The sequence below is a fragment of the Ranitomeya variabilis genome, chromosome 3 (genome assembly GCF_051348905.1).
Source record: "Ranitomeya variabilis isolate aRanVar5 chromosome 3, aRanVar5.hap1, whole genome shotgun sequence".
Classification (NCBI taxonomy): Eukaryota; Metazoa; Chordata; class Amphibia; order Anura; family Dendrobatidae; genus Ranitomeya; species Ranitomeya variabilis.
In genome coordinates, this window is record NC_135234.1 from 29,465,228 (window position 1) to 29,492,367 (window position 27,140).

The 27,140-nt window shown below is 45.6% G+C and overlaps 1 protein-coding gene across 3 annotated transcripts in view; it reads left to right on the forward strand.

The window, feature by feature from the left end:
• LCA5L (lebercilin LCA5 like) overlaps positions 1-15,520 on the forward strand; it is a 37,987-nt gene extending 22,467 nt beyond the window's left edge. For all 3 annotated transcript variants that reach the window (XM_077293865.1, XM_077293867.1, XM_077293866.1), the window contains 4 exons: positions 3,572-3,662; positions 5,344-5,444; positions 8,533-8,596; positions 14,842-15,520. In XM_077293865.1, coding sequence (XP_077149980.1) covers positions 3,572-3,662; positions 5,344-5,444; positions 8,533-8,596; positions 14,842-15,401 — 816 coding nt within the window. In that variant the 3' untranslated portion in view covers positions 15,402-15,520. The remainder of the gene's footprint in view (positions 1-3,571; positions 3,663-5,343; positions 5,445-8,532; positions 8,597-14,841) is intronic.
• The last annotated feature ends 11,620 nt before the right edge of the window (positions 15,521-27,140 follow it).

Below are 27,140 nucleotides of genomic sequence, written 5' to 3' on the forward strand. Positions count from 1 at the left end.
GAGTAGGATGCCCCCTCACACAACCCCCATCACAGAGTAGGATGCCCCCTCACACAACCTCCATCACACAGTTGCCCCTGCCCTGCTCCTCTTCTCCGATACCTGGTCATGTGACCTGATATTGTCATGGAACGCCCGCCAGGGCCTAGGGGTACTCGGTACCGAGTCTGGTCGCAATTAAAGGGGTGGTCACAGTGGCAGCGACCCGGTCCGTGGCCCTGGGCGCCCAAGTAAAGGAGTTTTTAAAGGGAGCGATAATAACGTTTGTGTTCGTGACGCCACCTGTGGTTATCGGTCAGAGGTGACCAATGCTGCTTAAAGGGGTCCTCTGGGGTGATGGTGCTGCAGCAAAAATGGTGTCACTTCCCACAGGTGAAGCGGGGTCCCCAGGGTTCCCAGTGTGTATGGCAAGGGTGGTGAATGCTGGCAAATAAATGGAGGACACAAGGTTGCAATGTCTTTACCTGGTTTACTGGCAGAATCAGGCAACAGTCCAGGGTACCAACAACAGGTGGTTATGTGGTCCGGCCGGCCTGGAGGCAATGGTGGATCCCCCAGGTGAGATCTGTAAGCCTTCCTGCTCGCGCTCGTATGCGAGGCCTGGAGGCAATGGTGGATCCCCCAGGTGAGATCTGTAAGCCTTCCTGCTCGCGCTCGTATGCAAGGTCCTTGCTGCCTGTGGCTCTCTGACAAAATCCTCTCTCTCCTGTCCTGGGACAGTAGCCCGTATGGTGGTCAGTACGAGCTTTTTTACAGGGTCTCTATCACGACCCGGGCTCCTTGTGTACTGCTTCACATTCGGGTGTGGGTGTGGGCAAACTACGAAAAGTCCTTTGCCCTCCGCTTCTGCTGTGCAACCTAGAGTTCAACACAACCTCGGGATCCCGGTGCCCGGTTCCTGCGCTTCGGCTCCGAGGGTGCCCAGTCACAGTTCCCCTCTTAGCCCTTTCCTTCTCCTTTGCTCCTTTCCTCAGATGCTCACTAACATTCCAGCTCTTCAGGATATCTTCCGTTCCTGAAGCTGCAGCTCTCTCCTGGCTGCACGGCTCCGCTCTCTGCTTTCACAATCTGTTCCTGACTTCCTTCTCCACTGCCTTCTACGAACAAATCTAACTCCTCCTCCAGACCAGAATACTTAAAGCTGGGGAAGCTCCCTTGAATCCGGGTTCAGAGCTCCCCCTTCTGGCCTGGATTCAGAATGTGTTCAAAGTAGGTGCCTACAGGGAATCCTCCTTGCCTCCAAGCATGATATCACCCTCCCCGAAAGGAAGGCAACATCACTGTAACAACCGGTTACCTGGGGTGTTACAGTCACGTTACCCAAAAGACCTTCAGTCTTTACATACTGTACCTGTAGACTGAACAGTGGTGGAAGGACCTTCCGGCTCTTTCTGCCACCATTATATTCAGCTGTATATAAGGCCAGCATCCCTGCATGATCCCTCTTCCTCCTCCCGGCAAGGACGCCGACATTCTCACCACCACAGCCGCTCTTTGTTTCTTCTGCTTCGGTCTATGCTGCGGTTTCCTGCTTCCAGGGGCTGCACACATTGTACAGGTCAGGTCTCCCTGCAATGTGCTCCCTTCTTCTTAAAGGGGCAACAAGAGCACTCCGGCAATGTCTTCAGCCTATGGCTGAGAGGCATCAGATACTTAAGGCACTCTCACCTGTAGGATGGTGCCTGAGCAACTTTAGTTTCTAGTTAGTGTTTGTATCTACTAGTCTGTTGTCCGGTCCCTGTTCCTGAACATGTCCTCTCTGAACCTGAACCTGTTCCTAAGCCTGTCCACTCTGAACCTGAACCTGTTCCTAAGCCCGTCCTCCCTGACCCTGTTCCTAAGCCCGTCCTGTCTGAACCTGAACCTGTTCCTAAGCCTACAAAAAACCAAGAGACAGCGCCACAATGGATGGTGAAAAAATAGGAGCTTACATTTATTCTGCCTCCTGTAGTGACGTTTCGGTCAACAGACCTTTATCAAGCACTGTTCCTAAGCCTGTCCTCTCTGAACCTGTTCCTAAGCTCGTCCGTTCCTAAGCCCTTTCCTCTCTGAACCTGAACCTGTTCCTAAGCCCATCCTCTCTGAACCTGAACCTGTTCCTAAGCCCCTCCACTCTGAACCTGAACCTGTTCCTAAGCCCGTCCTCTCTGAACCTGTTCCTAAGCTCGTCCGTTCCTAAGCCCATCCTCTCTGAACCTGAACCTGTTCCTAAGCCCATCCTCTCTGAACCTGAACCTGTTCCTAAGCCTGTCCTCTCTGAACCTGAACCTGTTCCTAATCCAGTCCTCTCTGAACCTGTTCCTAAGCCTGTCCACTCTGAACCTGAACCTGTTCCGAATCTTGTCCTCTCTGAACCTGAACCTGTTTCTAAGCCCATCCTCCCTGAACCTGTTCCTAATCCCGTCCTCTGTGAACCTGAACCTGTTACTAAGCCCGTCCTCCCTGAAACTGAACCTGTTCCTAAGCCCGTCCTCTCTGAACCTGAACCTGTTCCTAATCCCGTCCTCTCTGAACCTGAACCTGTTACTAAGCCTGTCCTCTCTGAACCTGTTCCTAAGCCCGTCCTCTCTGGACCTGAACCTATTACTAAGCCAGTATACTCTGAACCTGGACCCGTTACTAATCCCGTCCTCTCTGAACCTGGACCTGTTCCAAAACCTGTCATCTCTGAACCTGTTCCTAAGCCCATCCTGTCTGAACCTGAACTTGAGCCCATCCTGCCAGAACCTGATCCTGAGTTCTGAAGCCGTCCTGTCTGAACCTGCACCATCTGCCAGTATTCCAAAACCTCTCTGGTCTACACCCTGAGTCCATCCCGTCTGAACATCTTGTTCTGTCCAAACCTGATCCTTTTCTGTCTGAACCCGCTCCTATATCCATTCTACCAGTGATTCCGAATCCTGTCCTGCCAGTGACTCCGAGTCCATGTCCGTAACTGAGATCCTGACTCTTGGAGTCAGCTGCTGCAGTACTAGGGACTTCCCTGGAGTGGTACCAGGTGGATAGCTGCAGCTCGAGCTTGATTCACTCCACCATCAGGGCTTTAGTGAACACCAGGTAGCCGCTTAGCCACATCCTACCAGGGTAAGCCTGGACCATGGCACAGTGGGTCCATGATCCATCAGTGTGACACTGTATCTGTGACAGGCGCGGACATACCATTGATGTTGCCGCACAGGGACCAAGAGGTAAGGGGACCAATACCATATCCAAAGCAGCAAGAAGCTTCTGTCACAGACACTACTTGTGCCTCCGTATAATAATGCCCCTATTTGTACCTCCTTATAATAATGCCCCCATTGTGCCTCCTTATAATAATGCCCTCACTGTGCCTCCTTATAATAATGCCCCCATTATGCCTCCTTATAATAATGCCCCCATCGTGCCTCCTTATAATATTATAATAATATTAATATCCATCCATCCATGATGTGATATGTACATGCAGAAGCCCACCTCCGGCTCATTGCCAGGTCAGCGCATGAAGTCCCGTTATCCCGCCATATAATATAGGAATATATCATAATGAAATGTATGGTAACTTTTAATTAATATTTTCCTTTATTTTAAGGAGAAAGAGAGAGAGATCCATATAAAAAACATCTATGCCCATCGAATGCCAAGAAACATATGGAAGTATGGTGGCCTGGGTGGTCATGGAGGTAGGTGCGAGTTATGAATGCTCAGGCCCTGTTTGCACTGTTTCTGGCAATGGGTCCGTGTTACAGACCTGTAGGCACTCCGTGTATATGGGAGGGACCCCCAGGCACCTCAGATAGTCTATGGGGGATGTCACAGGGTCCGATCTGCATTCGACAGGTTGATCTGACTCTGCGGTGGTCCGAGATGCCTGGCAGCTGCCATCTTTATAATCATGGGCGCCAGCACTATTACACAACCCCATGAAGATAGACAGTATAGGAGCAATATACAAAGTATGGAGATTGCTCCAACCATTGGAGAGACATCATCACACAGATGGAGTGATGCCATCGACCCTCGGATCCGCTCACGTATACATAACACCTCTGCACTTATGTGGATGGCATGTCACCCTGGAAAAGGAATCCAACATTTCCAACCTTAGATAGTGATCGGTGCGGTCACACAGGGTGTATTACGTGTCACTACAGAAAGGGGGCGCCACTGACCCCGATGGCCTGGTGCCACTGAATGAATTGCAATGGGCATCATCGGAGCTAAGGCTTTCCTTGCCGGTTGGATCAGGACCAATTACCATTCGTATTCGATTGTTGGCGGACCCCATTTACGATCCGTGATCTTCAGGAGATAAAATCCATAATGGGCTTCAACCGAAATCCATGTACGTTTTTAATGCGGTTTTCAATTCTGACATTTTTTTAAAGCGTTTTTTTTGCAACCTTTTGACTTCTTTGTCAACTGCAAATAGTTGTCTCGTCACTTTTTTTTTGCAAGGCACAGATTTTAAAACTACATCAGAGATACACTAACCATCAATGTGGCTTTGACCTATAAATCAATAGGAAACTTGTTCAAAGAGTAATGGAAGCTGTTTTTTATGTGGATTCTGGAGAAAAATCAGCTCCAAAATCCATGTAAAAAAACTCATAGTGTAAACATACCCCAACATTCATGAGGTGAGAGGGGCGGCACAGGAAAGACATGAGGATTGGTTTCTGTATGCTCGGATCTACCATGGCCAGAAGGTTCTGCTTTCTAACTTACAGCACTGTTCTCTCTTAGAGGAGGAAGCACAGCTCCGACACACAGCTCTGGAGTACAGCACTGGAGTACAGCTCTAGAACACAGCTCTAGCGCACTGGAGCACAGCTCTGGAGTACAACTCTGGAGCACTGGAGTACAACTCTGGAGTACAGCACTGGAGTACAACTCTGGAGCACTGGAGTACAGCTCTGGAGTACTGGAGTACAGCACTGAAGTACAACTCTGGAGCACTGGAGTACAGCTCTGGAGTACAACTCTAGAATACACCTCTAGCACACTGGAGCACAGCTCTTGAGTACAACTCTGGAGCACTGGAGTACAGCTCTGGAGTACAGCTCTAGAATACAGCTCTAGCGCACTGGAGCACAGCTCTGGAGTACAACTCTGGAGAACTGGAGTACAGCTCTGGAGTAGAGCTCTGGAGCACTGGAATACAGCTCTGGGGCACTGGAGCACAGCTCTGGAGCACTGGAGTTCAGCTCTGGAGTACAGCACTGGAGCACAGCTCTGAAGCAATGGAGCACAGCTCTGGAGTACAGCTCTGGAGTACAGCTCTGGAGCACTGGAGTACATCTCTGGAGAACTGCCGCTGCCACTTTGTACAGAATCACTGACTTGTAACATTTGGTTTTGCAGGGTTTACTTTCACTAGGAGCACGCAGACTGAGAGCGAGGCATTTACACCAAAACAGCCGGATACCCACGAAAATGACGAATACGCCGATCTCCAAGACAAAGTAAATAACATACCAAGAACATAACTTTATAATGAAACGTTCTGCAGATTTCCAATGTGTTAGATGTAATATACTGTATATCCCTTCATTTCTTACCGTTTTCAAAATCTCTGCTTGCTGGTTTTTGGAGAAACATCAATACACGTAGGCTGCACAGACCTTGGACATTTCTTTTCTAATCACCCCCGTAAAATCACTTGAAATGCCTAGAAATTCCATAATCAATCAGTGAAAATGTTAGTTTCAGCTTTTATGGAAATCTTTCTAGATTTTAACTGTGAAATAGAATTAGACCCAGAACACTAGAGGGACACTAGAGGGACCCTCTGAGCAACAAGCATTTATAGGTTTGTTGTCTGCAAAGATTCAGTGTTGACTTCCATTTTCCAATCGTGATTTTTGTCTGCCGCCTGCCCTGACCTTTCCTCCAACTTAGAGTGAACGTCGCCAACTCTGATCTTCTGCATGAACAACCATATTGTTAGAACAGCATCTGCCCTGACCTCAGCTTGTCTGACTATACTTCAGAGATCTCACAGTGGAGGTGGGTGAAGGGTGAACACCGGGGGCTCCCAGGGTTGACTATAACTTCAGTTTAGCCCAAGCTAAGTCATTTTTAGAAATGAGAACCAGGTCAGGGTCAAAGAGCATCACATTTCACTGTGAATTTTGCTCTAGCGATTGTACATATCCTCCAGTAATGGTGAGGTGCCACCTGGTGACCAATCCATCGACTTCTGTAGTTGCTTGTAATGAAGAGAAAATGTAATTTTACGTCATCTAAAGATTTGTCGATAACCGTCATGTCATTAACCTCTCGTCCGGCACTTCTTCTCGTGGTTGTGTGTGTCTCATGTCTGTTACCGAGGCCTTCTCTCTTCTATCCAGCGAGGAGTATCTGGAGGATAAATGTTAGGCCTCGATTCACCAAGACTTTTTTCATGCTGGACCCGATGAGGGTGAAGAGTGGAGTGCGAGGGGCCTGATGTATTAAAAGGCGCACTCCTCTTACTGAATATGGCAAGGCATGAAGTAGTTCGCGAAGTCAGGGATGTAAGGAACACCTCCGCTTGTCATGAATTTGACAAGTGGGTTCATTATGCCCCGTTGACGCTTGGCATAGAAGGCGTGAAACCTCACGTGAAAGCCTCACGTTGTACAAAAAGTTTGCAACTTTTCAAATCTTTGTACACCAGAACTCTGCTTTAAAAACTTTGATTAATCAAGGTCTATGACTCTGTATTCACTACTGAGGACTTAAAAGTGTCAAGAATAAATATCTGAGCTCTTTGATCGCTTCTATAGGGCTAGGATTGCTCCCAAAATGTAATCCAAGGGGAACCTGCAGTCTGATCATATACAAAGTGTGATGAGTGAAAGACAACATTCAGTGCACAAGGTGGCTGTTATAAGAACCTGGCCTTGCCATTCATACTGCTGTTTTTCTGAAATTTGTAGACGACTTCTTGGCCACATTCACACAATCAGTATTTGGTCAATATTTTACATCAGTATTTGTAAGCCAATAACCAGGAGTGGGTGATAAATACAGAAGTGGTGCATATGTTTCTATTACACTTCTCTTCTGATTGTTCCACTCCTGATTTTGGCTTACAAATACTGATGCAAAATACTGACCAAATACTGAACTTGTAAACGTGGCCTTTCTGTGGTTTCCTCAGCCACTGTGTAATAAAGTACCTGAACAAATTCCTCTTCTTTTGCCTATTGTAGTGAGATATCCTCGCCCCAGTGTGTAGTGCTCCGTACGTGTTTCAGCCTCACACGGTGCTCACTTCCTGCCATTACTTTAGCTGCTCTGCATTAGCTCTGTCTCTGGATCTTTGCTGCACTCTAAACCCAATTATGTATACAGAGACTGAAATTGAACCCTGTGTTTCCTTGTGAACCCTGAATCTGAGCCTGATTTTTCGAACCCCAAATCTGCTCCCTGATTTTACGAAACGAGGGAATCAGGGGTATAAAAGATATGGCATATTCTTGTGATGTGTTTTGGTGTTACGTTGTTTCTGTGGTTTTATTGCAAACCCTGTCTTTTCTAGAATTTTGCAATTTACTATTCACAGTTCACCCACCACTTCTTCTCTTGACTTACAACGGGAGCAATCCTAAAGAATCTCAGAATGACCGACTAAGGCCCTGGAGGCTTTAAAAAAACTAAAGAAGGAATTTGCTTCAGCCCAGGCTCTGATTCCTGCTGTCAATTCACCCTGAAAATGCTTCATCGGTGGGAATCAGAGCTGTGATCACAAAAAAAAAGCCTTTGGGAAAGCTCTGACCTGTCTTTTTCTAGAAAATTTGCAATCCTGATGAGAAAAACTATTCTGTCACTGATTAGGGAATTGTTAGCCACCAATTTGGTACTCAAAACCTGGAGACATTTTGGGAGCAACTTGACACCCAGTGATCATTTATGCCGTTCACATCTGGCTCAATGATCTCTTAAATTCTGACTCTGAATTACATTTCTGTCCTACAGAAAAAGAAAGCAACAAACTCCTTATTGGGGACATCAAATCCAAAGTGTCTGGTCTCTCCGGCATTCACAAGTCTCTGGAAGTCATCTTCCCGGGGGACTGGTGGTCTATGATGTCTCAAAAGAGCCTGTACTGTCTTTAAAAAAATATAACTTCCAGGTAGCGACCTGCGGGTCTTCTTCTTCCAGTGATAGATGGTCCGTGGGTCTCCAAACTTCTATGGATCTTATTACTTGACTTACAGCCATTGACAATGGATATAATGAGAACATGGACTGTTATTTGGGTTTCCCGTGAAGTCAGCCATGTATATAGCCATCGGACTGGAGCTACAGTCTATCCATTCCGCCTGGTGCAGAGGCTGTGGCTGTGTGTGATCTCTCCATTCACTTCCATGACACTTATCTGAGCTGCGATTTATGCCATGTATATTTTTTGACCAGAATACCCCTTTAAAGGTTTCACATTATCGAGGGTCTTTAGGGCAATGTGAAAAGCTAATGTCACTGGCGATAACTACATTATATGGTTTTCCATCTTAGCCGCAGACCTTTCTGTTTATATCGTATCAAACGTGACTATTGTTGCAGAGCTCTGAGTCAGGAAACGAGAGCGCTAGAGAGGAAGACAGTAATTCTCAGATGGGCGGCGAAGGTGAGTGTCAGAGGAAAGCCCGGCCTCCTCTTCTCCAGATCCGACCATCAATGGTGCCTACAGGGGAACGCCAGGTTCTCGTGTCTGTTTTAGTGAATACTTTGTTCCACCTGAAATACCAGTTCTGTATCTTTTCTTAGAACTGCCAGTTGTGCCGCAATACCGATAATGTCAGACTGTGGAAAGAAATGTCCTATTGACTAGAAAAAGTTACACCCAGTTAGGAATTAACTTTGTATATATTTCCAGGAGGAACAATTGAGGGACAGCATGAAGAAAAAAATCCCAAATTGTTATTTAACAATTCCCGATTGTTTTCCCAATATTCTATCAGTGTAGACAGGCTGCTGCTCAGTCGATGAAATGAGGAGAACGCTAGCTTGTCCTGTGAAATGATTTTTAAGTTTGCTAAAGAGTCATCGCTCTCAGCAGCACATCGTCCTGGGTAATTAGGGCTTGTGCTGCCGAGAACAATGATAGCCCATGCGCACAGAACAATATACAGTGGGGAAAATAAGTTTTTGATACACTGAGGATTTTTCATGTTTTCCCACCTACAAAGAATGGAGAGGTCTGTAATTTTTATCCCAGGTACACTTCACCTGTGAGACAGAATCTAAAAATAAAAACCAGAAAATCACATTGTAGGATTATTACATAATTAGTGTACATTTTATTGCATGAAATAAGTATTTGATACAATAGAAAAACAGAACTTAATATTTGGTACAGAAACCTTTGTTTGCAGTTACAGAGGTCAGACGTTTCCTGTAGATCTTGACCAGGTTTGTACACACTGCAGCAGGGATTTTGGCCCCCTCCTCCATACTGATCTGTTCCAGATCTTACAGGTTTCGGGGCTGTCACTGGGTAACATTGAGTTTCATCTCCCTCCAAAGATTTTCTATTGGGTTCAGGTCTGGAGACTGGCTAGGCCACGCCAGGACCTTGGAATGCTTCTTACGGAGTCACTCCTAAGTTGCGCTGATTGTGGGTTTTGGGTCATTGTCATGCTGGAAACCCAGCAACGACCCATCTTTAATGCTCTTACTGAGGAAAGGAGGCTGTTGGCCAAAATCTTGCAATACATGACCCCATACATCCTCCCTTCAATGTGGTGGAGTCGTCCTGTCCCCTTTTCAGAAAAGCACCTCCAAAGTAAGATGTTTCCCCCACCATGCTTCACAGTGGGGATTGTGTTCTTGGGGTTGTACTCATCTTCCTTCTTCCCCCAAACACGGCGAGTGAAGTTGATACCAAAAAGTTCTATTTTGGTCTCATCTGACCACATGACCTTCTCCCATGTCTCCTCTGGATCATCCGGATGGTCATTGGTGAACTTCAAACAGGCCTGGACATGAGTTGGTGTGAGCAGGGGAACCTTGTGTGCCCTGCAGGAGTTTAATCTATGAAAGCGTAGTATGTTACTAACAGTAATGTTTGAGGCTGTGCTCTCTTCAGGTCATTGACTAGGTCCTCGCATGAAGTTCTGAACTGATTCCTGACCTTTCTCAGAATGATCCTTACCCCACGAGGCGAGATCTTGTATGGAGCCCCAGACCGAAGAAGATTGACAGTCATCTTGTGTTTCTCCATTTTCTAATAATTGTGACAACAGTTGTTGCCTGCTCATGAAGCTGCTTGCCTATTGTCCTGTAGCCCATTCCAGCCTTGTGCAGGTCTACAATTTTGTCCCTGGAGTCCTTAGATAGCTCTTTGGTCTTGGCCATGGTGGAGAGGTTGGAGTGTAATTGTGTGAACAAGTGTCTTTTATACAGGTAATAAGTGCAGAGTAGGAGGCTTCTTACAGAAAAACTAACAGGTCTGTGAGAGCCAGAATTCCTGCTGGTTGGTTGGTGATCAAATACTTATTATATGCAATAAAATGCAAATTAATTATGTAAAAATCCTACAATGTGATTTTTCTGGTTTTATTTTTAGATTCTGTCTCTCACAGGTGAAGTGTACCTACGATAAAAATTACAGACCTCTCCATTCTTTGTAGGTGGAAAAACTTGCAAAATCGGCAGTGTATCAAATACTTATTTTCCCCACTATTACTGATATATTACTGATTGTTCTGTGCACATCATGAGCGCGGTCGGCCTCTGTAAACAGGCTATTAAATAACCGCAGACTGACAGATGTCCCTGGGGGTTATTTGACCTCTGATCGGCTGGTCTAATCGCGGCTTTAGTCTGGGTCATCAATGTGATTTTGAAGGGGGTCTTAGTCCTGGCACCCAAACAATATAATGAGGAGGTTGTGTAACTTTTTGGGGTGATGTGTTGATTGTGCGCAGTAGTACTCATTACATCCTGAAGCACATGGATGGCGCTGTGCTGGGTACTGTTGTGAAAAGGGGAAAAGCATTTCAGTTAGTAATACAGATACTTCACTCCTTGCTTGTGGTAGTGCACCGAGCACACATTGATGGCATGGTAAATCCTAGAAAACCCCTTTAAGGCCACATCTTTAAGTGAATCTGTCACCATCTGAGAGCTGCACAATGTAGGGGCAGAGACCCTGATATCAGCGATATGTCACTTAATGGGCTGCTTCCAGAAGTTTTAATTAAATCACTATTTTTATCTCCTGCAGATCTAGATGTTCTCTGAATGCTGAGCTCTGTGTAATCCCACCTACACCACTTTATGGCAGCTTTTGTGTGCACTGTGCATAGGCAGAAAGCTGCCAAACAGTGATTGGGGCGGGGTTATACACAGCTCATGACTATGCAGGGCTACTTGGCAGCAGTTTACTAGTCCTCTAGTGATAATCTCCTGATGATAAAACTGTGCTTTTTTCAAAACTACAACAAGTAGCCCGGTAAGTTGCAAATGACTGGAATCAGGGTCTCTATCTCTACATTATGTTGGTCTTAGATTGAGTGGCAAAAACCTGGTGACAGATTCCTTTTAAAGGCACTTTGAAAATAAGATTTTGATAAACACCATTTGTAATCTTTATATCTTTTCCCTCATATGATCTTCCCTGCTGAGTTTTTGTTCAAGATGCCAAAAAGACAATACTGACTGAAGAATTTAAGGAAATGTGTCGTCAGAAATTTTTTCATAACCCCATTTATATTTTAAAAACAAATCAGAAGGTTTGCAATTTTCACACAGGGAGTAGGCCTAAAACTGGATTCACACAAGGCTTTTCAATAGTCTCATTCTAGGAAAGACTACAAGGACTGATAAGTTACCTATTGTGAATGGTGGATCCTGTGTGATCTACTGTATATAGAGGTGTTATCGGTGATAACACCTCTATATACAGTAGATCACACAGGATCCACCATTCACAATAGGTGATGTCACAGCTCACCTCCTCCTGTACAATGACTGATAACACCTCTATATACAGTAGATAACACAGGATCCACCATTCACAATAGGTGATGTCACAGCTCACCTCCTCCTGTACAATGACTGATAACACCTCTATATACAGTAGATAACACAGGATCCACCATTCACAATACGTGATGTCACAGCTCACCTCATCCTGTACAATGACTGATAACACCTCTATATACAGTAGATAACACAGGATCCACCATTCACAATAGGTGATGTCACAGCTCACCTCCTCCTGTACAATGACTGATAACACCTCTATATACAGTAGATAACACAGGATCCTCCATTCACAATAGGTGATATCACAGCTCACCTCCTCCTCCTGTACAATGACTGATAACACCTCTAAATACAGTAGATAACACAGGATCCACCATTCACAATAGGTGATGTCACAGCTCACCTCCTCCTGTACAATGACTGATAACACCTCTATATACAGTAGATAACACAGAATCCACCATTCACAATAGGTGATGTCACAGCTCACCTCCTCCTCCTGTGCAATGACTGATAACACCTCTATATACAGTAGATAACACAGGATCCACCATTCACTATAGATGATGTCACAGCTCACCTCCTCCTCCTGTACAATGACTGATAACACCTCTATATACAGTAGATAACACAGGATCCACCATTCACTATAGATGATGTCCCAGCTCACCATATGGTACATAGTTGACAGTATTCGGATCAAAAGAGTGTAAATGCCATCCCACCGTGACAAGGTGTACCCCAGTCAGGACGGTCCCTAACTCTGGGAGCAGAGCAGGTTCCAGACCTGACTGGTTCAACACCTGCTGCCTGTTGAAAGCTATATAGACAGAATTAGGCCTAGCAGCCAGTGTGAAAATTGCTACATTTCACTTTTTTATTTTTTTCATGTTTATATTATATGAGAACTAGAAAAAAAATATAAAAGCTAACAAAGATGCATTTAACATAAAAACCTGATTTAAAAAAATAGGTAATTTTCTGCTGACACATTATCTTTTACAGAAACAAAGAAACTTATGATAGATCAATGCAATAGCAAACTGGCTCCGCTGTTTCTCCAGCCACCATAGGTCACAATGGAGAGAGAAATCTCAAAAATTGAGCTTGACTTAAGTTGGTATACATGCAGCACATAAAGACATGTTCACATTGGCCATAAAACATATAAAACCTACAAGAGAAAAATTAGCAAAAACCCTGCTGTAACTAAGTAAAAAGCAAAACGTGTATCTAAATAACACAGAGTTTTTAGTAGTACTGTTTTTGATGAAAAATAGCACAAAAGCCATCCCACCACGACAAGGTAACTCTGACAGGTACAGTCCTACACTCTCTAATATTAAAAACCTTACCATGTGTCAATGTTGACCTCAGTGTGAATAAGGGCAGACAAAAAGGACTGGTGTTCTACTGGTTGGGCCTAGTTCTTTTGTCTGCCCTTATTCACACTGAGGTCAACATTGACACATGGTAAGGTTTTAATCTTAGACAGTGTAGAACTGTCCCAATCAGAATTACCTTGTCGTGGTGGGATGGCTTTTGTGTTATTTTTGATCAAAAACAGTATTACTACAAACTCTGTGTTGTTTAGATGCACTTTTTGCTTTTTATTTACTTAGCTCCAGTAGGGTTTTTGCTCATTTTTTCTCTTGTAGGCTTTATATGTTTTATGGCCAATGTGAACATGCGTTTATGTGCTGCATGTGTACCAACTTAAGTCAAGCTCAATTTTTGTGTTTTTTCTTTGTATTATTGCATTCTGTGCAAGCCGGGGTATGGCCTCCCTTTTTCTGAGCTGGAGATTGTTTGTAAGGCTCCCCCAAACTGGTGTCCACTGGTTGGGCCCAGTCCTTTTTGTCTGCCCTTATTCACACTGAGGTCAACATTGACACATGGTAAGGTTTTTAATATTAGACAGTGTAGGACTGTCCCAATCAGAGTTACCTTGTCGTGGTAGGATTGCTTTTGTGCTATTTTTTGTTCAAAAACAGTATTACTAAAAACTCTGTGTTATTTAGATGCACCTTTTCCTTGTTACTTACTTACAGCAGGGTTTTTGCTAATTTTTTCACAATGGAGAAAGGCCCGCAGAAAGGGGCAGCCATTTTTGTGGAACCTCTGTATGCTGGGCCTGATTTCTCATACAATAATGGATCCACAGGTCCAAAGGATCGCCCTATTTGGGCTTGACCGGAGGCAGTCACTTACCATTAGGTGCCTATTAAAGGAACTGGGGTGAGTGGCATTTTACTCTTTCACAGTTTGTAAACCAAAATTTGAGCCACAATACACAGTTAGTAATAAATTACACCTGTGCCCTAATAGGGGATTAATAAATAACAAAATCCCATGCAATAAACATATATAACCCTACAAAAAAATACTGCACAAAATGGGAAACATCTCAAAAAATTAATTTTATTGAATAAAGTCAAATTAACAATGGTACCAACAAGAGGGGATAATCTGAGGTAATGTATGCTTTATAATGTTCATTATTATTATGTCTGGTTTGGTTGCTGGCTGTATGCTTTTTACCAGCTGAGTGGTATTTTGTTTGTATGTTAATGAACCCACTATTTTTACATGTTAATCTCCATTGTAGACATCATTGTTACCCTTTTGCATATTTATAGCCTCTGATCTGCGGCCCCGGTGTAGTTGTCACCTCAGATAATCCCCTCTTGTTGGTACCATTGTTAATTTGACTTTATTCAATAAAATTAAATTTTTGAGATGTTTCCCATTTTGTGCAGTATTTTTTTTTGTAGGGTTATATACTTTCACAGTTTGTATGAAATGATTTTTAGGATTTTATTGGGAACCAGACATTTTTGCCTCTTACTTTCATTAGATTTTTGTATTTTTTATTTTTAGAGGCCCCGACACTTGACGTTTTGCAGGACGAGAAAAGTAATGCCCTAGTGGACATAGATGGACACAAGTCCAAAGTGCAAGACAGAGAGCACTCAACAGAATGGCTAAACCAGCTGTTAATGGAGGAAGACTTGGCACAGGGGGACGCAAGAACTTATGAGAAGAACCATCCAGAAAATTTGCGTAACAAAGATAAAGTTGGCTCGGTGATGAGCGTTGAGACCAGCCACACGAAGCCTTTGCTCCCGAGGATCAGTAGACGCTACATATTCACTGCCGCCACAGAGAACCTCCACCAAGGCCTCCCGGCAATTGGGCCAATCCCTAGCTTATATAAGGCCCAAAACTGCAAAAGTTTAAAGCTTCAGTGCGACTCAGCTCTTAGTCAAGTAGAATTTTCACTGCCAGAAATTGAGATCGGCAACGAGAACGAAAAGATTGCTAAATGTCCACAAGTTTCTTTGAGCAACAGAAAGAAAAACTTGATGGAGGAACTTTTTGGACCTGGGTATGACATGCAGAATTGTTTTTCAAATGTTTTAGTTAATTTCGAGAAATAGTTCAGTTTACAGAGTTGTAAAAGTAACCAGAAAATTAGAGCAAGTCTAAACTAACCATCCGTGCTAAGAATCTGTCCCCTATCGGCCGTTACTTATGTTTAATAAAATATCACCTATCGTTATTATCAGCACCGTCTTCTTATGTAGAGACGCCAAATATTGGGCATATTAGTGCAGCCAGTGATCAGCTGATTGCCGTGAGTCAAGTTTAACAAGCTGGCAATGATGGAATATGACTTAGGGCAGAGGTGTCAAACTGCATTCCTCGAGGGCCGCCAACAGGTCATGTTTTCAGGATTTCCTTAGCATTCCACAAGGTGCTAGAATCATTCTGTGCAGGTGATTAAATTATCACCTGTGCAATACAAGGAAATCCTGAAAACATGACCTGTTGGCGGCCCTCGAGGAATGCAGTTTGACACCTCTGACTTAGGGTATGTGTCCACTTTCAGGATTGCATCAGGATTTGGTCAGGATTTTACGCAGGTAAAATCTTGACCAAATCTGCACCTGAGGTCACTGGCAGGTCACCTGCGTTGTTCTTGCGTTGTTTCAGCAATGTAAGGACATGCTGCGTTCTTAAAAATCCCCTCCACTATGCTGTAACATCTGGACACTGCGTGTTTGACGCTGCGGCTCTACGCAGCATCAAACACGCAGCGTTTCCTGAACGTGGAAACACACACTGTGTTTACACTAGAGCCTCTGATGGTGAGGATGGGATGGGCAGCCGATTGACACCATGTACCACTCCACGACAGGCCCCGTGACTGCAGCATCTGACCAGAGGATCAAAGATTCAGGTACGGGGTACAGGAGGGCGAGACAAAAGCATAGTCAGAAGTTCCGAGGTCGGAGCAAGAAGCCCAGGATCAGAATTCGTAGTTGAGATCAGGAGCGAAGAGATCAGGATAAACGAGAAGGCAGACAGGGTCGATAACAGGTGAGGCAAAACAAGAATATGCCAATACAAGAAGCTAGAGACTGAGCTACTAGAAACGAAGTTCAGGCAAGAAATGGAGGGTGGAGCAGAGCGAAACACATGGTGAGTAGGGCGACACTTAGATGGCATGCTAGTGGCCGGCGTAAAAATCAGCTGTAACATCCAGCCAAGACCAGGGCAGAAGCATGTGCAGAATTGTGCCTGTATGTACTTGTGTGTGCAGAGACCATGTGTGAGTGTACAGAGATCATGTGTGTGCGGACACCGTGTGTGAGTGTACAGAGATCATGTGTGCGGAGACCATGTGTGAGTGTACAGAGATCATGTGTGCGGAGACCATGTGTGAGTGTACAGAGATCATGTGTGCGGAGACCATGTGTGAGTGTACAGAGATCATGTGTGCGGAGACCATGTGTGAGTGTACAGAGATCATGTGTGCAGAGACCATGTGTGAGTGTACAGAGATCATGTGAGCGGAGAGCGTGTGTGAGTGTACAGAGATCATGTGTGCAGAGACCATGTGTGAGTGTACAGAGATCATGTGAGCGGAGAGCGTGTGTGAAGGTCAATACAGAGTACAGATATTAGAGCAGTAAGAGTGGAACCACAAGAAGAGGAGCTATGGCCTACTGGCCAAAGTGCAAAAGTATTGGCAGCAAAATTTCAGGTTCAGACAGACAGTTATCAGAGAAAAATAGAGCTTAAAGAAGCCCAGGAACAGACAGGTATCAGAATTTGAGGCTCAGGATCAGACATCTACAGCAAAGGTCCCGTTGTATGAATATATGGAGCAAGTAACAGAGACATACCTTACAACATTAAATGACACAAATTGGGGAGCACGCAGCCAGCTAAGCTGCACCTTGTCCAGTCTAGTGAAGACCCTTAGTGTCCCCACACAATTTTACACACCAATTAAGGCCCATACTCAATATGATGCACAACCAAAATGTTTTTTTGTCACAAAGATGCCCTCACACACATTATGATCCCCGTACAGTGCCCCTGCCACACAGTTCCCAGAGTATATGCCCCAACCGTGTGCCCCTGTACATTATGATGCCCCCACCATGCCCGCTACATATAATAACCCCATTGTGCCTCCTTACACATTATGACTGGTACTGTAAAACTGTCGTCTATGGCTTTTTTCACGTTAACCCAATAAAGAAATGGAGACATGTCCGAGTCTGGTCCAATTTGCGTGATTGTTTCCGCAAAAAAACAGACATCATGACCATCATGATGTGTTACATCTGTGGGTCGACCGATTTCTCTGACTGGTAGGAGAACCAGGAGATGCCTCCATCATGTTTATTATTCATAGAAGTAAAGATGCTCACACGGACCGAAACCAGATGTAAACAGATTGGGCACACTGATGAAAATTGTTATTTTTTTTGCGGATGAGAATAAAAATCTTGGTGGAAATTCTGCCTAGCACTGTAACGACTACAATAAAATTAGCACATTGCCAGCAATCGGGAATCCTGAATTCAGTGCTGGGAACAGTATGCACAGAATGGGCCGGTAGTGGCCGCGCAGACATGTACCCAGACAGCAAAGATTGGCTTGGGATTGGGATTGCAGGAGAACCCAGGCAATGATGTGAAAAAAGTGACCGATATTCTTTGTTTGTTTGAATTTTTTATGAAAAAAATTTTGGGGGTCAAGAACCTTTTTTTTAACTAGCACAGAATTTTGAACCTATTACTACTGAAGGGGACATCACTGGTGATCCGGCACACAGAGCTGGAACAGTTGATCTCATACATTCCTGAGCCTACATTTTGCCTCTTTTGTGTTTTTTTGCACGCTGTTTTATATTTTGAGCATTGTACGGCACAACGTAGGAGCCGAAAAACCCACCTAAGGCTGGTCTTGCATGCAGCCATGGAGTCACCCTTTCCAGGACCCCCCTACCGTCCATTGCCTTCTTCTACATGAACTGATTGAGTCCCATCTTTATATTATAATTAACGAGATGGAGCCAGAATTTTTTAACCCCATCCTCGAGGTCCCAAATCAACTCGATGTGGTTTGTGCTCTACAATGTAAGAATTCCTTTATCGTACAATGAGAGTAAACGAGGCCTCGTCGCCGTCCATCATGTTATCACCGGGAGCAAGCTTTTGTAATTATAGCAGGGAGATAATTGGGCTCGGATTCGGCGGTCTGACCATTCTCCGCATCATTCTATTTTTAGCTCTAATCGCCCCTGTTGTCAGGAGAGCAGATCATTTCTTGGATATTCGGGTACCGGTGTGTGAGGCAGCAGAAGGGCGGCATCAAGGATGATTTTTTGAGCCCGAGCTGCTGTAATCTCATCACTGTGGCTGCACAAAGTCTGTGTAGATCAGAGCCATTTCCAGCTCAGCCTGTTAGTTCCCCATCACTGGCTGCAAGAGACGGCGCATCCGCGACACCAGACTGTGTTTCCCTGCTGCAGTGCAGACCACCCTTCCCCATCATCATCATCATCCGTCATGTCTTGCAATAACACAGTCGGAATATATATAAAAAATAAACATTTCCTCCACCCCACCCCCCAATTTAAAAATATTCTTAGGCCTTCAAGGGTCAGGCATATTTTGGCATTCAGGATTTTTTTTTTTTCGTTTGACTTTATCAGATTATGATATGAGGGATTGTTTTCTGCAGGATCAGTTATAGATACAACATTCTGGTATGTGATAACTTGCTAATCCCTGGGGGAGGTCTTACTGCGAGGACCCCAACTAATCCTTAGGACTGGGTTCTGCAGTGAAATGCAGCGACGGTCCATCATGCACACCATCGCTCACTGTCAGAGATGGACGAGACCGACAGCTATCTCCGGCAATCACGTAGAGCAGTGTTTCCCAACTTCGGTCCTCAAGAACCACCAACAGGTCATGTTTTCAGGATTTCCTTAGTATTGCCCAGGTGATAATTGCATCACCTTCACAGGCAATAATTCCATCACCTGTGAAATACTAAGAAAATCCTGAAAACATGACCTGTTGTGGGGTCTTGAGGACCGGAGTTGGGGAACACTGACGTAGAGAGTAAATGGAGTGCTTCATTCCGAGGGTCATTTCAGGACCTCGTTGGGATTGGTGGGGGTTCTGCTGGTTGGCCCCTCATGGATCTGCAACGTATCACATATTCTTTGCAGTCTAAAGCAAACTCCAGCATAGCTTCTAGTTCAGACACGCTTTCAAAATAAGAATCCAGAACCTCACAGCAAACATCTCTGTGCGCTGCTAAGCTTTGCCTAAATTCTGAGTCTGCGAGTGGTTTGTTCTAAGTGTGATTTGGCTTAAGTGTGACTCGAGATTCAAAACAAAGCCACATAAAAAGGAATTAAAATTCCACAAAAAAGTCAAAAATTAGGTTTGCAATAGAAAGGACAATGTTTCCTTCCCAGGTCACATAAATTAATACCCTAACTGGAGGCAGAAAACCTCCTTGATAAAGGTAAAGGCAACAGAGGTGCAACGTACTGATGAGACAACCACTCACAACCTTCCAATAATGGAAGATGTGATTGCTTAGTATAAGGCTATGTGCCCACGTTGCATTTTTAAGCATTTTTGCGTCGAGTTTCCGTGGCGGAAATGCAGCACCCCAGGTGACCGGTTGCTGCAGTGATGTTGCTTTTCCTTCGGGGAGGGTTATATCATGCTCGGAGGCAAGGTAAGGCACACACAAGCAACACATTCTGAATCCAGGCCAGGAGGGGGAGCTCAATACCCGGATTCAGGGGAGCTTCCCTAGGCTTTATGTATTCTGACCTGGAGGAGGAGCGAGTTTAGTCTGGGAAAGACACAGAAGTAGAAGGAAATCTGGAACTGAGTGCAGACAGAGGCCTGGCAGACACGAGGGAGCTGCAGCCTCTGGAAGGAGAGAGAGCCTGAAGGGTTGTTAAATGTGGAGTAGCCGGAAGGGAAGGAGCACAGGAGAGGAACAGAGCTCAGAGGGGAACTGTGGCAGGGCACCCTCAGAGTCGAAGTGCAGTAGCCGGGAATCGGGAGCCCGAGGCTTTTGTGGGACTCTAGGACAAGAGCAGAGGGAACGACACTACACGTTACCTGCCCGCACCACGCCTGAGATGCAGCAGCACCTGAGGAGCCCTGTGGGAAGTGTAACGTCTGTGCTGCCGCAACATCCCCCAGGGGACGACTTTAATGCAGCGTCGGTCCAACTACTTACCGAACTCCACAAGTGGCATCATGACAAAATTTGAACATTTTCCCCTTTAACGTTGAGGCCCAGGGCCACGGACCAGGTCACAGTCACTGTGACATCCCCCCTTGCGACCGGACCCGGTACCGAGTACCCCACTGCCCTGGGGGCGACTCAGAAATGCTTAAAAAACGCTTACAAACAGCATCCCATTAATTTCTTATGCATTCTGCAATTGATGTGCCCATGCTGCATTTTTTTTACCGCCGTGGAAACGCATTGCGGTAAAAAACGCAGCATGCTCATTATTTTTGCGAAATCACAGCAATTCCGCACCCATAGACATGTATTAAAAATCTGTAGCGCCCCCACTGCCGCAGGGCCGAGGGGTACCCGGTACCGGGCCTCTAAGTCTCTGCTCTGGGGTTGTCACGGTGGCTAGACCCGGTCCGTGACCCTGCTGAGGGGCGTACAATAAAGGTGGAGGGAATGGTGATGATGTTATGGTGGTGCGGTGCAGGTCGCAGTAAATAACGAGGACACCAAGTTGCAGTCTCTTTACCTCTTTACTGAAGACTTCAGGATCCTCAATCCGGAATACGGTTAACCGGGCTGCGCAAGCCTGGCCGGTCCGATGGCACCTCCAGAGTTCCCTTTGCAGGTGGAAATCTGTGCCTACCTTCTAGCGCTTGTGTGTTGTGGTCCTCCCCTGCTGTGCTCACGGGATAGTCCCCACAACTGTTGTGTCTGTTCCTCGTGTTCCCTCACAACTCGATTCTGATGTTCTTCCACGTCCCCCAGATCTTATGGTTAGGACGCACCCATATGACGGGGAGGCTCGGAGCTCTTCCGGGACTCTAGCGTCGCCCCACTCCTGTTGTTACCCCCCCTGTGTCTTCCTGGGTCAATTGGGTGAGACAGCCCGCCTATAACTGACTGTCCTGCCGTAGGTTTGAAGTTTGGCCTGGAGCTCTATACTTCCTCGGCGTTCCGGCCACCGGTTATGCGCCTCAATAGGATGTTGCCTCGTCTTACAGCACGACTCCTACTGGTATTCTCCTTGTTGCGTTGATCTCGTTTCTCACTCAGCACAATGAACCTCGCTTCTTGCCCTTTCTTGGGGTACCGCTGCTATATCGTGCAGGCGCGGTCCCGTAACGTTCTCTCTGGTTGCTAGGCCTCTGTCAGGATCCCACCCCTGACAGGGACCTGTTATGATCCTTAGTGGTTGAGGATCACAAATTACTCCAGCAAGGTGACTAAACATAGGACAAGCTCTAGGGAGGTGGAAAACTGGACTGACCGCAAAACTGAACCTATCCAACCATACTAGAGGCAGCCGGTGAACGTGTCTAAAATCCTAGACGTCTCGAGCCAGCCTGAGGAACTAACTACCCCTAGAGAGAAAGAAAGACCTCTCTTGCCTCCAGAGAAATAATCCCCAAAAGATATAGAAGCCCCCAACAGATAATAACGGTGAGGTAAGAGGAAGGCACATACACAGGGGTGAAAGCAGATTCAGCAAAAGAGGCCCACTAATTCTAGATAGCAGAAAATAGAAAAGGGGTCTATGCGGTCAGTAAAAAACCCTTACAAAATATCCACACTGAGATTTCAAGAACCCCCACCACCAACTAACAGTGTGAGGGGAGAAACTCAGTCCCCTAGAGCAACCAGCAAGTAAGAAATCACATTTTAACAAGCTGGACAAAAAACATGATGAACGCTGATAATCAGAAACTGAACAAACAAAAACTTAGCTTGTCTTGGAGAGACTGGGAGCAAGGTAGTCACCAGGAATCTGAAGAGCACTGAATACATTGATAGCAGGCAAGGAACTGAGTATCCAGGTGAGCTAAATAGGAAACCAACCAAGGATAACGAACCAGGTGATGAAGCCAACCTGCAGAAAGACAACACTACACAGTACCGCTTGTGACCACTAGAGGGAGCCCAAAAATAGAGTTCACAACAGTACCCCCCCCTTGAGGAGGGGTCACCGAACCCTCATCAAGACCCCCAGGACGATCAGGACGAGCTGCGTGGAAGGCACGAACCAAATCGGCCGCATGAACATCAGAGGCGACAACCCAGGAATTATCCTCCTGACCATAGCCCTTCCACTTAACCAGATACTGAAGTCTCCGTCTAGAGATACGAGAATCCAAAATCTTCTCCATCACGTACTCCAATTCGCCCTCGACCAGCACCGGAGCAGGAGGCTCAACAGAAGGAACCACAGGTACCACATACCTCCGCAACAAAGACCTATGGAACACATTATGGATGGCAAACGATGCTGGGAGATCCAAACGAAAAGACACCGGGTTAAGGATTTCCAAGATCTTATAAGGACCGATGAAGCGAGGCTTAAACTTAGGAGATGAAACCTTCATAGGAACATACCGAGAAGACAGCCACACCAAATCCCCAACACGAAGTCGGGGACCCACACCGCGGCGGCGGTTGGCAAAGCGCTGATCCCTCTCCTGTGACAATTTCAGATTGTCCACCACATGGCTCCAAATCTGCTGCAACCTATCCACCACAGAATCCACCCCAGGACAGTCAGAAGACTCAACCTGACCCGAGGAAAAACGAGGATGGAAACCAGAATTGCAGAAAAAAGGCGAAACCAAGGTAGCAGAACTAGCCCGATTATTAAGGGCAAACTCGGCCAATGGCAAAAAAGTCACCCAATCATCCTGATCAGCAGAAACAAAACATCTCAAATAAGTCTCCAACGTCTGATTAGTTCGCTCGGTTTGGCCATTAGTCTGAGGATGGAAGGCCGACGAAAAAGACAAATCAATGCCCATCTTAGCACAAAAAGTTTGCCAAAACCTGGACACAAACTGGGATCCTCTATCAGACACAATATTTTCAGGAATGCCGTGCAAGCGAACCACATTCTGAAAAAATAGAGGAACCAAATCGGAGGAGGAAGGCAGCTTAGGCAAGGGCACCAAATGGACCATCTTGGAAAAACGATCACACACCACCCAGATGACAGACATTTTCTGAGATACTGGCAGATCCGAAATAAAATCCATGGAAATGTGCGTCCAAGGCCTTTTCAGGACAGGCAAAGGCAAAAGCAAACCGCTGGCACGAGAACAGCAAGGCTTAGCCCGAGCACAAATCCCACAAGACTGCACAAAGGAACGCACATCCCGCGACAAGGAAGGCCACCAGAAGGACCTAGCCACCAAATCCCTGGTACCAAAAATCCCAGGATGACCCGCCAACACCGAAGAATGAACCTCGGAAATAACTCTGCTGGTCCATCTATCCGGGACAAACAGTCTCTCTGGTGGACAACGGTCAGGTCTATCCGCCTGAAATTTCTGCAGCACTTGTCGCAAATCTGGAGAAATGGCAGACAAAATCACTCCCTCTCTGAGAATACCAGCCGGCTCAGAAACTCCCGGAGAGTCAGGCACAAAACTCCTAGAAAGTGCATCAGCTTTCACGTTCTTCGAACCAGGCAGGTATGAGACCACGAAGTTGAAACGGGAGAAAAACAACGACCAACGAGCCTGTCTAGGATTCAGGCGCTTGGCAGACTCGAGGTAAATCAGATTTTTGTAATCAGTGAGGAACACCACACGATGTTTAGCTCCTTCGAGCCAATGTCGCCACTCCTCAAATGCCCACTTCATAGCCAACAACTCCCGATTACCAACATCATAATTTCGCTCGGCAGGCGAAAACTTTCTTGAAAAGAAAGCACACGGCTTCATCACAGAGCCCTCAGAGCTTCTCTGCGACAAAACAGCCCCTGCTCCAATCTCGGAAGCATCAACCTCGACCTGGAAGGGGAGAGAGACATCTGGCTGACATAAGACTGGAGCTGAAGAAAACCGGTGCTTAAGCTCCCGAAAGGCCTCCACGGCCGCAGGAGACCAATTAGTCACATCAGAGCCCTTCTTGGTCAAATCCGTCAAAGGTTTAACCACACCAGAAAAATTAGCGATGAAACGACGGTAAAAATTAGCAAAACCCAAGAACTTCTGAAGACTCTTAACAGACGTGGGCTGAGTCCAGTCATGAATAGCCTGGACCTTGACTGGGTCCATCTCCACAGTAGAAGGAGAAAAAATAAAACCCAAAAAGGAGACCTTCTGTACTCCGAAGAGGCATTTTGAGCCCTTCACAAATAAAGCATTAGCACGCAGGACCTGAAACACCATCCTGACCTGCTTCACATGGGACTCCCAATCATCAGAAAAAAACAAAATGTCATCCAGATAAACAATCATAAATTTATCCAGATATTCTCGGAAAATGTCATGCATGAAGGACTGAAACACAGAAGGAGCATTAGAGAGTCCAAAAGGCATCACCAAGTACTCAAAATGGCCTTCGGGCGTATTAAATGCTGTTTTCCATTCATCTCCCTGCTTAATGCGCACAAGATTATACGCACCACGGAGATCTATCTTGGTGAACCAACTGGCACCCTTAATCCGAGCAAACAAATCAGACAATAGTGGCAAAGGATACTGAAATTTGACTGTGATTTTATTCAGAAGGCGATAATCTATACACGGTCTCAAAGAACCGTCCTTCTTGGCCACAAAAAAAGAATCCTGCATCAAGAGGGGAAGAGGATGGGCGAATATGTCCCTTCTCCAAAGACTCCTTTATATAACTCCGCATTGCGGCATGTTCTGGTATAGACAAATTAAAAAGTCGTCCCTTAGGGAATTTACTACCAGGAATTAAATTTATAACACAGTCACAATCCCTATGAGGGGGCAGGATACTGGACCTGGGCTCATCAAATACATCCTGGTAGTCAGACAAAAACTCAGGGACCACAGAAGGAGTGGAAGAAGCAATAGACACCAATGGAGTATCGCCATGAATTCCCTGACAACCCCAACTAGACACAGACATAGCTTTCCAATCTAAAACTGGATTATGAGCCTGCAGCCATGGCAGACCCAAAACGACAACATCATGTAAATTATGCAGAACAAGAAAGCGAATCACCTCCTGATGAACGGGAGTCATGCACATGGTCATTTGCGTCCAATACTGAGGTTTATTCTCAGCCAATGGCGTAGCATCAATTCCCCTCAGAGGAATAGGAAATTCCAAAGGCTCCAGGACAAAACCACAGCGCCTGGCAAATGACAAATCCATCAGATTTAGGGCAGCACCCGAATCCACAAAGGCCATAACCGAGTAGGACGACAAAGAACAAATCAAAGTAACAGACAAAATAAATTTAGGCTGTATAGTACCAATGGTGACAGGTTTAGCAACCTTTTTTAAGCGTTTAGAGCATGCTAAGATAACATGAGCAGAATCACCACAGTAAAAGCACAACCCATTTTGACGTCTATGACTTTGTCGCTCAATTCTGGTCAGGGTTCGATCACATTGCATAGACTCAGGTCTCTGTTCAGAAAATACCGCCAAAGGATGAGCAGATTTGCGCTCCCGCAAACGCCGATCAACCTGAATGGCTAAAGCCATAGAATCACTCAGACTTGTAGGAGTGGGGAACCCCACCATAACATCCTTAATGGCTTCAGAAAGACCTTCTCTGAAATTTGCAGCCAGGGCACACTCATTCCATTGAGTAAGCACTGACCATTTCCGAAATTTCTGACAATACACCTCTGCTTCATCCTGCCCTTGAGAGATGGCCAGCAACGCTTTTTCTGCCTGATTCTCAAGATTAGGCTCCTCATAAAGCAATCCAAGAGCCAGAAAAAACGCATCCACATTAAGCAATGCAGGATCTTCTGGCGCCAGAGAGAAAGCCCAATCCTGCGGGTCGCCACGCAACAAGGAGATAACAATTTTTTCTTGCTGAGCGGAATCACCAGAGGAACGAGGTCTCAGAGATAGAAATAACTTACAATTATTCTTAAAATTCTGAAACCTAGATCTATCTCCAGAAAACAACTCAGGAATGGGTATCTTTGGTTCTGACATAGGGCTATGAATAACAAAATCCTGAATACTTTGCACCCGTGCAGCAAGATGATCCACACTAGAAGTCAGAGTCTGAACATCCATGTCTGCAGCTGAGCTCAAAACCACTCAGAGTTCAAGGGGATGAAAGAAGCTAGACAGACTGCAACACACAAAAAAAAAAAATGTACTCAGGTCTTCTTTTAATCCCACTTCTGCGATGCAAAAACACTTTTTGGCCTGCTATACTGTTATGATCCTTAGTGGTTGAGGATCACAAATTACTCCAGCAAGGTGACTAAACATAGGACAAGCTCTAGGGAGGTGGAAAACTGGACTGACCGCAAAACTGAACCTATCCAACCACACTAGAGGCAGCCGGTGAACGTGTCTAAAATCCTAGACGTCTCGAGCCACCCTGAGGAACTAACTACCCCTAGAGAGAAAGAAAGACCTCTCTTGCCTCCAGAGAAATAATCCCCAAAAGATATAGAAGCCCCCAACAGATAATAACGGTGAGGTAAGAGGAAGGCACATACACAGGGGTGAAAGCAGATTCAGCAAAAGAGGCCCACTAATTCTAGATAGCAGAAAATAGAAAAGGGGTCTATGCGGTCAGTAAAAAACCCTTACAAAATATCCACACTGAGATTTCAAGAACCCCCACACCAACTAACGGTGTGAGGGGAGAAACTCAG